This window comes from Chelon labrosus (genome assembly GCF_963514085.1).
Source record: "Chelon labrosus genome assembly, chromosome: 16".
In the NCBI taxonomy this organism is placed as follows: Eukaryota; Metazoa; Chordata; class Actinopteri; order Mugiliformes; family Mugilidae; genus Chelon; species Chelon labrosus.
Window position 1 is genome coordinate 19,575,232 of NC_140349.1, and position 13,230 is coordinate 19,588,461.

A 13,230-nucleotide genomic window follows, 5' to 3' on the forward strand; every position below is an offset into this window, starting at 1 on the left:
AAACAAATAAGCTTGTAAAGGGTTTGTTAATAACGAATTAGTGCTTTTTAGCTGTGTTCCATGGTGGCATTTAGTAAAGCGATATAACAGTAACTGAGTGTGTGTTTGACACTGGCCTTGAGAATCCGGAGGAAATTGATTCTCCTAGGTGTCGCCTGGGTTTCTCTGCACGATGAAGTGGCCTGCATACCACGCTGCCCACTCTGCTGACTGCCCTCGCTGCTTTCACCTCAGTGCCATTAAACGAAACTATGTTATATCATTATGTTCAAGCCCTTTCAGAAGAAGATTCTTCTCTAGTTCTTCATCACATGAACTATACCACTCATTTAATGGTCTAACACAACAATCCTTCATGTAATTTGGTGTGTTGATGTTTATTGATTTGCACCAGTTCTCTATATTTATGCATTCTTTGCACGCTATGTGTTTTTATACACCCTTTATATGATTATTTGCAGTGTTGCTCACCACAGTTGACGAGCGGTCTCATTTGCCGTCCATACAATCAAGAAGGAGTCAGCAGCACGGTGTTTTCCTGTTGAGCTCCAATTTTCTGAAATCGCTTCCTTCGCGTAATTAGGGAAGCGAATCCAGCGGAAGTCTTCAAATTAAAACCACCCCATCTAAAATACACCGACACAGAGTGCAATGTAATTATCTTGCGGCGCGTTCGGGACCAGTCGTTCTGTCAGCGGACTGCCGTGCTCCCTCTGTGAAATCACCGTAGGCCAGCTTGTGTCACCCGCTGTACCGATGGATGGAGGCCTGTGGGACTGCTGGGATGGTGTGCTGACAGGACCAGGCACTATTTATCAACACCTGACTGAGAAGGAGCTCAGCATCACACCCGAGCACAGACAGTGAGTCATGGTAGTTCTATGTACATCTTCGGCTCCTACTGCATATGGAATACATCCACACCTGTATATCTTGATTCAGTAGCTTGAAACGTGTTCCTAATGTGATATACTGTGATCTGACAAATATGTTTCTAAAGCTTGTCAGTTTGCCGAATTCACCTCTGTGTCACAACGCTTTAGGCAGGAAGTCGGCTAGTCACTGATCACGTGACAATAACAACACAGACGCCTCCGAGAAGACAGGTGAGGAGCCCAGTCTGTCATTGCAGCAAACTATTAGCCTTCATCAAGTGTGTCCTCTCGACAGAAGTCAGTTAGCAACCTCACTAAATGCCCTGCGGTAACAGAGAGAAGGAGGCTGCACATCAACAATTTGTTGTTCACCCTGTGTAGTACTATTAAATGCTATTGATGGTGCTGAGTTGCTACCTGTTTTTATACAGGCTATACATACTGTATCTGCAACACAATATGCAGTACATGAGCTGTCTGTTCTCAGTATATGTATTCAGGTCAAGAATATAGATTTCATTTTGCCATGAAACAACAATTCTGTTTACAATTATATTTATTGAAACAAGTGAAAACTGATAGTTTCAACTTGTGACCTGCGTTGCATTCACGCTTCCTAACTTTTCAGATACATGTTTCAAATTCACATTTCCTTGCTGAGTCCAAGGGAATTCTTAGCTACACTCACCGTTACCAGGCGAGAAAACTCACAGCTGTCCTTTGTGATGTTTGAAAATGGCATGGAAGATATGCCCCCAGTCCTATCACTTCCAATTTGTCCTCCAAACACATCAAAGAAAATGGATGAAAAAGCCTGCTCCTTTGTTTTTGCGCAGCTATCGGCTACATCCCCCATCACTAATCAAAATTCAGTGGCTTGAGGGCTGCAGTGAATTGAACCCTAATGATGAGCAAATCCAGGAGATATGCCACAACACCTCTCGCTCACTTAACGCTAGGAGGATCTGTGAGGAAGTCTGTGAAAATTTCAGCCACGGCCAAAATAACGGACAGACAACCTCACAGAGTCATCCACAGAGCCATGCTGCAAGGAAGGTAGAAATTTAACTAAAGATTTATGTGATTTACATTAAATTACCATTAGTGGCTGATGGCTGATTTAATAGTTTTTTGGTTATTTTTTTTTAATTTGTGATCAAGGATTTCAGGATGTCATTGAATCAAAATATCTGCCTTATTATAAAATACTATTTATAGTAATATGAACAAGGTCATTGCAGCCTTCCCCACATATTTGCGTAAATCACAGTAGTCTGATATCTGATATCTTGACGGACAGAGTTAAGCCCATTTATTCAGTGTTACCATACATGGCCTCCATGTGTATTCAACATTCATTATTTCTTTGGTACTTCATAAGCATGAGAAATGTCGAAGATTGATTCAGTATTTTCTCTGACAGCAGAAACTGTATTCCTCCCATGCTCTATTTTTTCTTCTCATTCTGTCAGTTACTGTAGAAAGAAAGGATGAGTCTGTCATTTTATTTTAATTTCTTACATCCAGACTTTCAAAGTTAAGGTCTGCACGCAGATAAACAAACACCGGTGGAAGAGGAGGAAATTACGAGCGACTGTTCTTGGACTTCAAGTTACTTCCTGGGCTTTATGTAAAATAATATTATGAAGTGCAATTAAGAAACAAGCTTATTTTGTTTCCTGTGTTGAGAAGGCGAAGGCAAAGCCTTTATCTTCTTATTGACCGAGGAGCGCAGTTCACGTGCTTCATCTCAGATATGCTAGTACGTAAGCAGTAACAACAGTATGAGCACATATTCAAGCCAAGTGGGAAGCTATGAATTCTACAGCGAAGCCACTCACTGTTAATGCCAGGAACGGCGCGCACAGTTCCGCGAAGGTCAGCATCCGCAACACCTGCAGAGTAAATAGATTTCATTGAAACAATTCAGCTTTTGAGCAACTCTTTGACAGACTGAATTTTAAAGAAATCTCATTTTATTTTTTTTACTTCATACTGAAGCGGTGCCTTTGTCAGAAGCAGAAGGAAACATTGTTTTAATTGAACAGGATGTTTCATTGTCTCCTCCTGGGTAGTCATTTCATTTAAAAGGCGCATTGTTAGAGCAACTGCATGGTGGAGACGGAAGCTCAAACCTGTCTACACATAATTTGCTTTGCAAATTTGCATGACATTTTGTTACCGCGTTAACACACTGTGTGGTATAAAGCATTTACAGTGTGTCTGTATTGAATTATGAATTAGGTTTTAGTTTAGCTCAAAGCTGCAGCCAGGAGATGGTTAGCTTAGCTTAGCATAAAGACTGGAAACAAAGGGCAAACTACTAGCTATGTCCAAAGGTTAACAAGTGATGCATAGGAGCACCTCTAAAGCTCACTATACATATAACATTATGACAACACTGCAAGTTTGTGCACATGCACACTAAACAACATTGGTAACATTTCAATTAACAGTTGAACGCCAGTCAATGCGCATCCTGCTACACTGGAGATTTTAAGGATATTAAATGTAAATAGTAATTAGCAGAATGAAGCAACACGTGATGCCAAACAAGAACAGACAGATGAGCACCTTAACAACATGTCATGTTTTTTTAGAACTCAAAAATGAGTCATTGATGGTTTGAGTCAGACTATTTAAAAGACAGAATCCCACACCGGACCTGCTAGAAGTTTCTGGAGTAGAATAAACGTTTCTCACCACAGTTTTAAAGTATGGTATCCCCAGAAGCCTAAAACAGTCTTGACGACCACTGTGTTGTAACTTTAAAAACAAAAGCAACAGAGAATATATCATAAAGGATAAGTGAAGGTTCAGATCATTAGCAGCAATCAGAAATGACATTGCTGACAAAGGAGCAGTGAACAATTTCAACGGTAAGGGTTCCATAGTGAGGGCAATGAAACCATTAATGTGACAAGTGTTACTCCCTTTAGGTATTTCACAACGCTCGTACTATAATTGCGCTTTTGACTGCATCCAGATTAAAATTATATTTGTCTCCCGAGAAAACATCTTCTCTGAAACTGATTATTTTTTTTTATTATTATTTTGAAACATTCATTTTTCAACATTGTAGTACAGCTCTGTAGAATTGTCGAATGGCTGGATACAGAGACAATCTGCAATATGAACAATGCATCAATACTGCCAAAATATGGACATGACTTATTTGTGATGAAGAAAATAAATCAACTTAGAGTAACTGTAGCAGTTACTCACAAAATGAACATCAGCTACGTGGCAGTTTCTCCAACGAACCATCCTTCATTAGCTTAGTGATGATGTTTGTTACGAAGGAAGAGGTTAGCCGTCTCCTCCAGCAGCACTGATGCCTCTCAGCAGGGCCGCAATAGCTGAAAACGTCTTTTCTGATGGACAAACAGCGGGAGTGCATCACTCATTTACAGTTTGCACGGTGCACTGATAGTCATGGTGCTGTGCTGGCGGTTAAAGTACCTGCGAGAAACAGGAAATGATGTAAGATGTTTACCAGGAAATTAGTTTCAGTGAGTCAAATAATTGATTATCTTCATAAAGAGAATGCAAAATATTTACTTGGCTCGGTCTCTGACTATTGATTGTTGGCTGAAGCAAATGATAAACTGAGGGGAAAGACAAGGTTCCCCAACCAGGATCAAGATGAGAATGTTCTGCCAGCACGAAGAAGGTGTCGAAAAATGATACAAGGTTTGTCGTGATGGTTGGTTCTTTACATTCTGATGGTTCATTATGTCATAATTTGGAGTCATTCGTGTCAGACACATCCTCATCCCTCTTACGCCCAGTAGAATAACCCCTATTAACACATACTGATGAATGAATTGATAAAATGTGTCTTGTTGTCCTTGGTTAAGTTTGTTTCATAACAAAGGAGTTCGTGATGTAGGGTGAAGCTGCACCGCTGTTGCTACAGTTACATAGTTGGACAGTTATATATATAAAAAAATTCTATTAAAAAAACCTCTGGTACCAGTGTCCTTGTGATTTTCCTTGAGCACAGCCTGATAAAAATTTCTCAGACACCCAGTTCAGTTCATACTGATCTGTTGAGATTAGCATCCAGAGAAAAGTCATTTGGAAGAGTCCAACTGAAAACGGCATGAATCTGTAGAATTATGACAGATTTGTGTTGTGAAGTTGTACCATCATGGAAAGGCAGTAAAATGAAATATTGAACCACTGAGCCAGTATAAAAAATAAAATAATAAAGTCTTTGATAACGGCCCTTTATTTTGACTTCAGACACCATTGTCTTCATTGAGACGTGGAACTGATTGGCTTTGGATCCATTGGTTCATGCTTTATTCATAAAGTGATATTTTGCATTCAGAGATCTCTGTCATATGCAAAGGGCAAGGATAGTATCTGAACAGACAGAGTGTTGTTAGTGGGGGCCTTTGGGTCCTATGGGTTGAGGGCAGGGGCCACAGATACTTGATCAGTTTGGGATCTAGTGAATTTGGAGGCCAGGTCAACACCTTGTGCTCCATATATATGGTGTCATATGTTAAATATTTTCTATGGCACCATTTCTGATTTGGCTTTTGCGGTAACTTTCGTCATAACCTCACTGTCAAAGAAGATGCTGCTCTGCAGGTGCAGAGAAAATAAGCTTAGAGATAACAGCAGCAGCATCGTTACGCCATGTTGAAAAGAGTTGACTGCTAAATAAAGACTTGAGGTACGCATTAAAGACGTAATAAATACAGAAATGAGACACTGTAGTTGAACTTCACCTTGTGTAGGTATTTTCTCATAATACTAAATTCACCAATGTCTATTGCCAGACAGTTACAACCTCCCACCAGGCAGAGATTAATGGATCATCCCAACATGGTCGCTCCCGCTGCTATCGAACCCAGAATTCAGAGACTTGTAATGACATTTAATCATTTAGTCAAAAACAATAATGCTAATCTGTTATTGTAGATGCGCGGTGGGTTGTTGAAACAAGCTGCGGCAGCTGGGACCCAGCCTGTTTGAGTCACATTTGCAGTAGTGCATTTTAAGTGCATTTGACAGCTAGTTCTATTATGCTCCTATAATCTGTCTATGTAACATTTGATTCTAATTCCTTTGAGACAAAATGTTTTAACACTAGTCCTATAGTGAATGCCACAGATAGATAGATAGATAGATAGATAGATATAGATAGATAGATAGCACTGCAAAGCTGTGCACCCGTCAAATGAGCAGAAAAAGAAATTATACCATCAACCAATGCATACCTCCTTTATTTCATTTTCTGTTATGTCATGCCATTGCAACACAACCATGATGGTCAGTGCTAACACTGCTTGAGTCGGTCCATCACACACTGCTCTGTCTGTGCACGGAGAACTGTGGTATGGTACAGTATAATTCAGTTTATTAACAGCTCTTTACATCAACGTGGTTGATTCAGGATATTTATTTTTTTTTCTCTTCTAACTTGCAAAATTCTAAATTGACAAATCCACCAAACAGTAGGAATCCTAAACTCGGGGTGTTCGGAACAAAGACCAGAGGTGGAAGAAGAAGATGTCAAATAAAAAAATAAAAACAATGAGAGAAGTATTCAGGCACTTAGAAATACTCTCGAGTCCTTGGCTACACTGTGCTTCAATACATTGTACATGCACTTGATAGACTATCCTGATCCTGTCATGAGGAGTATGAGGTTGCCTCTACAAGACAAGGCTAAGGGGTGTAGCACATTCAAGAACATCTAATTAAAGGGATTTCAAGTATATCACAAAACATCAACGTTCCTATTTACATGTGATCCTAGTGTTCTCTACCTATTCTCATTGCATATCCCCTAAGACGTCATTTTAACAACCATTATTGTACAAATTCTGACAATTGAAAACACAAACCGAAAGGAGAATTCACAAGATATGAGCAGAATCTAATGCGTGACTAATGTTCAGGAGATCTTTTGATTATTATCTAAAATAGGCATTTATGAAATTACATTTTTTTTGTGTGTGTAAATCCAATTTCCTACACCAGTACATATCAATATTTTCTTTCCATCTGGCTTTCAGTGGCTTTTTCTAGTCCTACGTTTTACTGAGATTCCAGCGACTGCGATGAGAAGGAAGCCAGTCGAGAAAAGACAGCATCAATTTTCTTTTCAGTCGTTGCTGGGTACATTACTGTACACAGTGTTATTAAAGGGAGATGATGCATGCACATTGGCAGTGTGGCTTGAATGGGATTGCATGTGATGATTTGTCATGACGGAGATGATCATATTGATTGCCGTTCCCAAGTTCGAGGCGTCTGTCCTCCCCTTGAAAGGGACTGGTAAGAAAGAAATGAAACGAAGGCAAACAGTAACAATTACCGGTAACGGCGTTGACACTGACGGATTTGAGCAACCACAAAAACACCAACAAGAAGAAGAGACATTAAGCCCTGTGCTTACTTCTGCTCAGTACAAATATACAAAGACTGACTCTGATTGACAACAGCCAGCTAAAGACAATAGGAATAGGCAAAGACTTTACAAACTGAGGGGAAAAATGCACAGTACACCACGGCAACAGTCTGTCCACAAATGTTGCCCAGAGACAGAAGACGTTTTCCAGAACGGCATCTTTTCGTCAGCCTTTTCCACATAATTCTGCAGCATCTCACAGTCAATTTGCTCAGCTGTGGTGTATTGATTTAGGCTCGCGTAGCCACACTCGATTCTTACCAGAATACGAGTCTGGTTTCACGATGGGGCGTGTTTCATCCAAAACAGAGATAAAAACATACCTCTGCATTCAACTGGATAGTCCTACAACCGATCAGAGCCATTTGGTTGTAAACTATTTACACTCTACGGCACCCGGATGGCGTCGCCGTTACTCTTCTGTCCGTCATAAAGCCTGACGAAACTATTTGATGATTGCTGGAGCACAATCAGTTCCCAACGGAGCGACCCCAGACCAACTTTCCGTCACAGGCATTTTGCGGCTGGGTGAAGCTGGGCTGGCTTCCAGGTTAGGGCAGTCTACACTATATATGTACAGTAAATCTGTACATGGCATATGGTCATGATAAGAAAAATAAATAAACTGTAACTATTAGTTAGGCAGCTCATATATCATTAATCTGTAAATGGTTATGGTTAGGGGCTAAGAGAAGGGTTAGAGATGCAAACTCCCATTTCTTGCATTAAACTCAGAGTTAGGGTTACTTCCAGTCTTGCTACATTCGTGTAAAGGGCACAGTGCTTTCTACAGTGGCACTGAATTCTGACACCGGGCATCAATCATGGGGTGCAAAATCGTCTATTATGGATTTCTAGGACATTGAGCGGTCTCAAGAGACCAAAGATGGTCTCTGTTATCAGATTCTCAGTCTTTCTCTGGCTGTCTGCTGACACCTGGTCAATGACTTTGACTTCCTCCCAGTCAATCACGTGACTGGATTTATTCTGGCGTTCACCGACAACTCTGGTAAATGAGTCCCACTGGATGTTTCTGGTCGTCCATATTCATTTAGCCGTGTCTTTCCTGATCTTATGTTGGGGCGAGCCAGTACAGCCGTCTGTTGTCTAAAGTAAGTACTAAGTAGTAGTAGATACTTTCCTTTACCAAACAAATGCTGCTGTAGTATTTCAGAATTTTGCTTTGCAGTGGATACATTACATATCATTGCTTGCAGTTAACTGTAGAAAGTTCTTAATGTTAATTTAGCCTTCGGTCTTTCTTTAGGCGTAAGTTCCCTTTAGGCAGTTTCCTATTAAAAATAATACTTGTACGTTTTCATGAAGACCAGCCAAAAGAACACAAAGAACTTATTGTGCGCTCCAAAGACCAAGGAAGCTCTTCGCCAAATGTGGGGCACACTTCAGGACGGGCCATTTTACCGACCCACAAGAACATATTTAACAGCTAAAGACCAGATTTTACAAGAACAGAAGAGGTTTGTGCAGTGTGTTGTCCAACTATGGCGTGAATCGCAAGTGAAAATTGTCACTCCCAGGGACCACAGTCTAAGGAGAAGGGGGTGAAAAACCAGCCTTTGTAGAGCAGGGAGATGCAGTAACATGGGGACAAAGGTTGACATTTTTAGACCGTCTCTCCAGGAAGACACTCACAGCAACATTCACACACTTCACAACAATCATAGTGTTAGATGGGTAGGAAGGTCATCTTGTTTTGGAAAGTAACAAATGGTCTGACACAACTGCAACCTGCAGCGTTCAGAGCGCCTGGAAACGTATTTTCCTCAGTTGGCCTCTCTCTGTATGTGAGGCATGTGCAGAATAGAGAATCTCAAAATGCTGAAGAGATTACAAACTGAGGGTAAATTGTTATGCACGGCATCCCACACAAGTTCTAATTCCTGTAATATATAACCAAAACATTGTATTTTATTTTATTTATTTTTTGTAAATGGAGTAATTATGCCAGGGTAAGATCCAACACAGGCCACTCTACTTATTGATTAGATTTATGGATATATGTCAAGTAATTACATAACGCAACCTATTTTATGTTTGTTCTGTGATGGATAACATTTATCACTGCAGAACGTAGAAATTCATACAATGCAAAACTATTTCTGGGTTGCACGTATGACATTTTTGCAGATTGTCTTTTGACACTGTTGCTTGCCAAGACAACGTTTCAGAGACCAAAACAGTTAATCACGATTGTACAGTAGCATGTGTTTGTGGAGGATGAGCTGTTCGGTAACGACTCAGTCTGGTAGGCAGCACATTGCTGGGGCCATGTCAGTTTCTGATTATATCACAATGAGTTTCTTGTTATAAAAGGCCTTTATGATACAATGAGTCCTGTTACTATGCACACAATTTATACTTTTATCAATAAACCTTTCCTGTTATTACACAGAGGGGAGAAGGTTTGGTTTCATAAGGGTACCATATGAATTCGTATCTCTATAATCATAAATACTTTGGAATTTATAAAAATCGTGTACATATTTGATTTAATTTTTTTTTTATGTATATATAATATTAATGAATTCTTAGAAATATTCATTATTTCTTACACAGAGTTTCTATTTTGGCAGTTGTTAAAGAAGACAGAACAGCAATGGCAGCTACTGAAAAGTCTTCTAGAAATACGAATTTCTTGTTACGAGAAGGTGAAGTGAAATGTCATTAAAATAGCAAAAGTCGCAGGTTAAAAATGAATAATCTTTTAGAATCTATCAAAACAAAATGTTCTCCTTTTGTGAGAGCGGCAGCAATAGGCAGCCATGGTTTTGGCCCAACGGTACCACCAACCTGCCATGCCATTTCACACTAGTTATTGGTCTTTTATGTGGCTTACCATTATTATTTATCAATCTTTTAGTATATAATACATAGTTTAGTTGTTGCAAATGGTATGGGCTACTTGCCTTCATAGCAAGCATTATGGATTGATACCTGCACAGGTTGGAGTGGATTATGACTTCTCTGATCAATAAATTTTTTGTAAAGCATTCTCAAAATTTTGGAGTGGTACACTCCTAAATTGGACACAATTTTTGGGTTTGTTTGTCACTCTGGTCATTATTTTCCTACTCCAGCAACTGAGATAGGCTTTAGCCTAGCTAAACAAGCAGTGATCCACTACAACCAATGACATTACCGCCAGTAAAAGAACCCAGATTTAACAGGTGATCATTATAATGCTATTCGTGTTGGGACCAAATTGTCAAAATGAAGTCAAAATTCCAACATATACCCAAGTCAAAAACACTGCCATCTTATTACATCCACTTGCCAGATGTAATAAGGTTTAAGAAACCTTCATATTCTTGTCTCGTATTAAAACTGGTCCTAATAATGATATGTCTGTATTAATTTAAACTGAGACTACTTTATACCTCATGTCGGCATTCACCATATCCAAAGCAATACCACACAATGTATGGATTAAATAGATCCCATTAGCATGCCATGGATTCAGAAATGCTAATTATGCTGTTAATGTGGATCAAATTAAAATTTGTTTTTAACGGGTATGTGAAACGCAAAAAACAAATACAAAAACATAATTTGGTGAGATTTCTTAAAATTTCTATACCTTTGACTCATTGTGGGCTTTCTGAAAAGGAGTACTGGGTGCCTTGATTTACAAATATAAATATTTTTTTTCAGATATTCCAAATTTTCGTCTAAAAAAGCCATTACCATGTCATTATTTAAACCTGAGATTCAAATTTTCCTTACTCTATAAGTTTTTTTTGTTCTTTTGTAGAAAAAAACGATGTTGGTGTGGCCTCCCTTCTCATCTCAGATCATGAACACACTTGGGTAGGGACATACAACAACATTTGCAAAATACAAAGATTCTGATGCTCACGTCACCTAAAGGTTTAAAATAGTAAACACTATAAATGTGGGTCCTGTTACATAAACGTTTTGGTGTTCGTTAGGTTTGTGGTGGACACAGTCACGATGACGCTGCCGTCAGACAACGGTGCTTATGTCGTCAGCCTCGTCGGGTTTCTTGGGTTTGCTGGGAAGAGACTTGAGGTACTCCAGGTGGCGTCGGGCGTCCTCCTGGTTCTGACGTACATAATACACCACATACGAAATGACCATGGCAAACCAGCCAAACATGGTCACCAACATAGCGTAGTCTGTGGTCCTTTTGGCCAGGTTACAGAGGTCGGTGTCCACCGCCAAGAAGGGTCGTCCCTCCTGATCAAGAAGCTCCGAGCTCCTGCAGAGGACCCTGGCGGCCGCCTCGTGGTTGTGAGCCATCCCACCGATGGCCTGCTGGAGGGCGCAGTCACAATGCCAGGGGTTATCATCCACGATGACGCGGGCCTTCAGCCGAGCAAAGGCATCCTTGTGTACGCTAGTGATGCGGTTGTGGGAAAGGTCCAGTACCTGTAAAGTCGCCTCTAAGCCACTGAACGCACCTTCCCCTAAAGTCTCCACTGCATTGTAAGAGAGGTTGAGTTCCCTCAAAAGCCTGAGTCCATGGAAGGCTTGATCGGGCACAGCGCCTATCTGGTTGTGGTCCAGCCTCAGCAGGACGGTGTCGACGGGTAGGCTCGGGGGGATCTCTTTGAGACGGGACTGACTGCACGTAACGTTGAGGCCGTGGAGGTGGAGGTCGCGCTGGCAGATGCAGCCCTTTGGACACATGCTGGCCGAGGGGAAGCACAGGGCCATGAGGACAAGGCTCTGAAGGAGCAGGCACATGGGGATGGAGCGTGACAGCCACAAGTCCAGCAGAGTCATTCTGACCGGCCGCCAGCAGCATCCCGCCTGGGGCTGCAACACCACCACTGGTCCCTTACACACATCGCATAGTGGCAACTGGTCCTCACAATCCACCCAAAACTGATACTGGTGCGTGAACAGACGATATCATGCTGTGTTGTGGCCTGGAATGAGAAGAAACAGAAAGTCAGCAGTGGTGACATTTTATTAGTTTTCCTCTTTGTTATTACCACCATTAGGTGTCCTTCACTGGTACGTATTGTTTTAATCTTATAAATACATATATTCATCAGATTTGAAGTCCTTTGTCCATTTCAAGTCCTTAGGCTCAGAAAGCAGACAAACCAAACTTAAAAAACAAGTCTAAAGGAGTTTGCACGCCACGTCCATATTTTTCGTCCAAAAGTGGAGCACGTTGTAAAACTAAATATGGCTTTATATCGTGTCAGACACGTTTACACACCTCAAAAGCTCTCCTCTGCCACTTTCTTCCCTCCCAGCATTGGATGAACCCAACATTTTCTCTTTCTACTTTCAAAAAAGTGGGAACACGAAATCACTATCACTGCTTGACAGCTCCATTTTGCAAGAGCGCAATAACAAAAACGTGCACAAACACAGCGTGCGAGGCTTCTGTCACAATAACAGTGTTTCATCAAACGTCAGATAAAAAAGAAAAAAAGAGAATATGATAAATAGATGTGCGAAGGCATTAACGCAGACCTTAAGGGGAGGCAGGTAATTTATTAACGACGTAATTTGACAATCATTTCAGCCTGCGTGTCCAGCTTGCTTGCAAAAGGGAATTGCCATATCAAGTGCAACATGGTTTTATTTTTAAATGGCGTTAAATAATGGTTCACATACCTTGGTGTATTATGTTGAGTGATTCGTTTAAATCTCCAAAATACCTTAAATGGGAGCTTCTACAAACACATACACACTACCGCCAGCCACACGTTTTACTGCACATCCTAATTATATCCTGAAAGCAGCTGTTGAAGCCCAAAGGAGGTAAATGTGGCCTTTAATAGCATATCTTTTAAAATTGTGAACCCCACACTGACACGTCTCCCTATACCAGCCAACTTCTGAGACGAATACGTGGCCGCTTGGTAATTAATAGCCATTTTTAGCCCCTCTAGCAGCATGGCTTAAGGGATGACGGTAAGTAAT

At 40.7% G+C, this 13,230-nt stretch overlaps 1 protein-coding gene across 1 annotated transcript; it reads right to left on the minus strand.

Moving 5' to 3' along the window:
• Window positions 1–9,877: 9,877 nt before the first annotated feature.
• On the minus strand, window positions 9,878–12,250 carry lrrc3b (leucine rich repeat containing 3B). Its single transcript, XM_084562701.1, has one exon. The coding sequence runs from the start codon at window positions 12,070–12,072 to the stop codon at window positions 11,290–11,292; it is 783 nt and encodes a 260-aa protein (XP_084418827.1). The 5' UTR covers window positions 12,073–12,250; the 3' UTR covers window positions 9,878–11,289.
• Between the last annotated feature and the right edge of the window lie 980 nt (window positions 12,251–13,230).

What these genes read in the sequence shown, in the direction of transcription:
- lrrc3b (XM_084562701.1), bottom strand. Translation starts at nt 12,072, where the DNA reads ATGACTCTGCTGGACTTGTGGCTGTCACGCTCCATCCCCATGTGCCTG.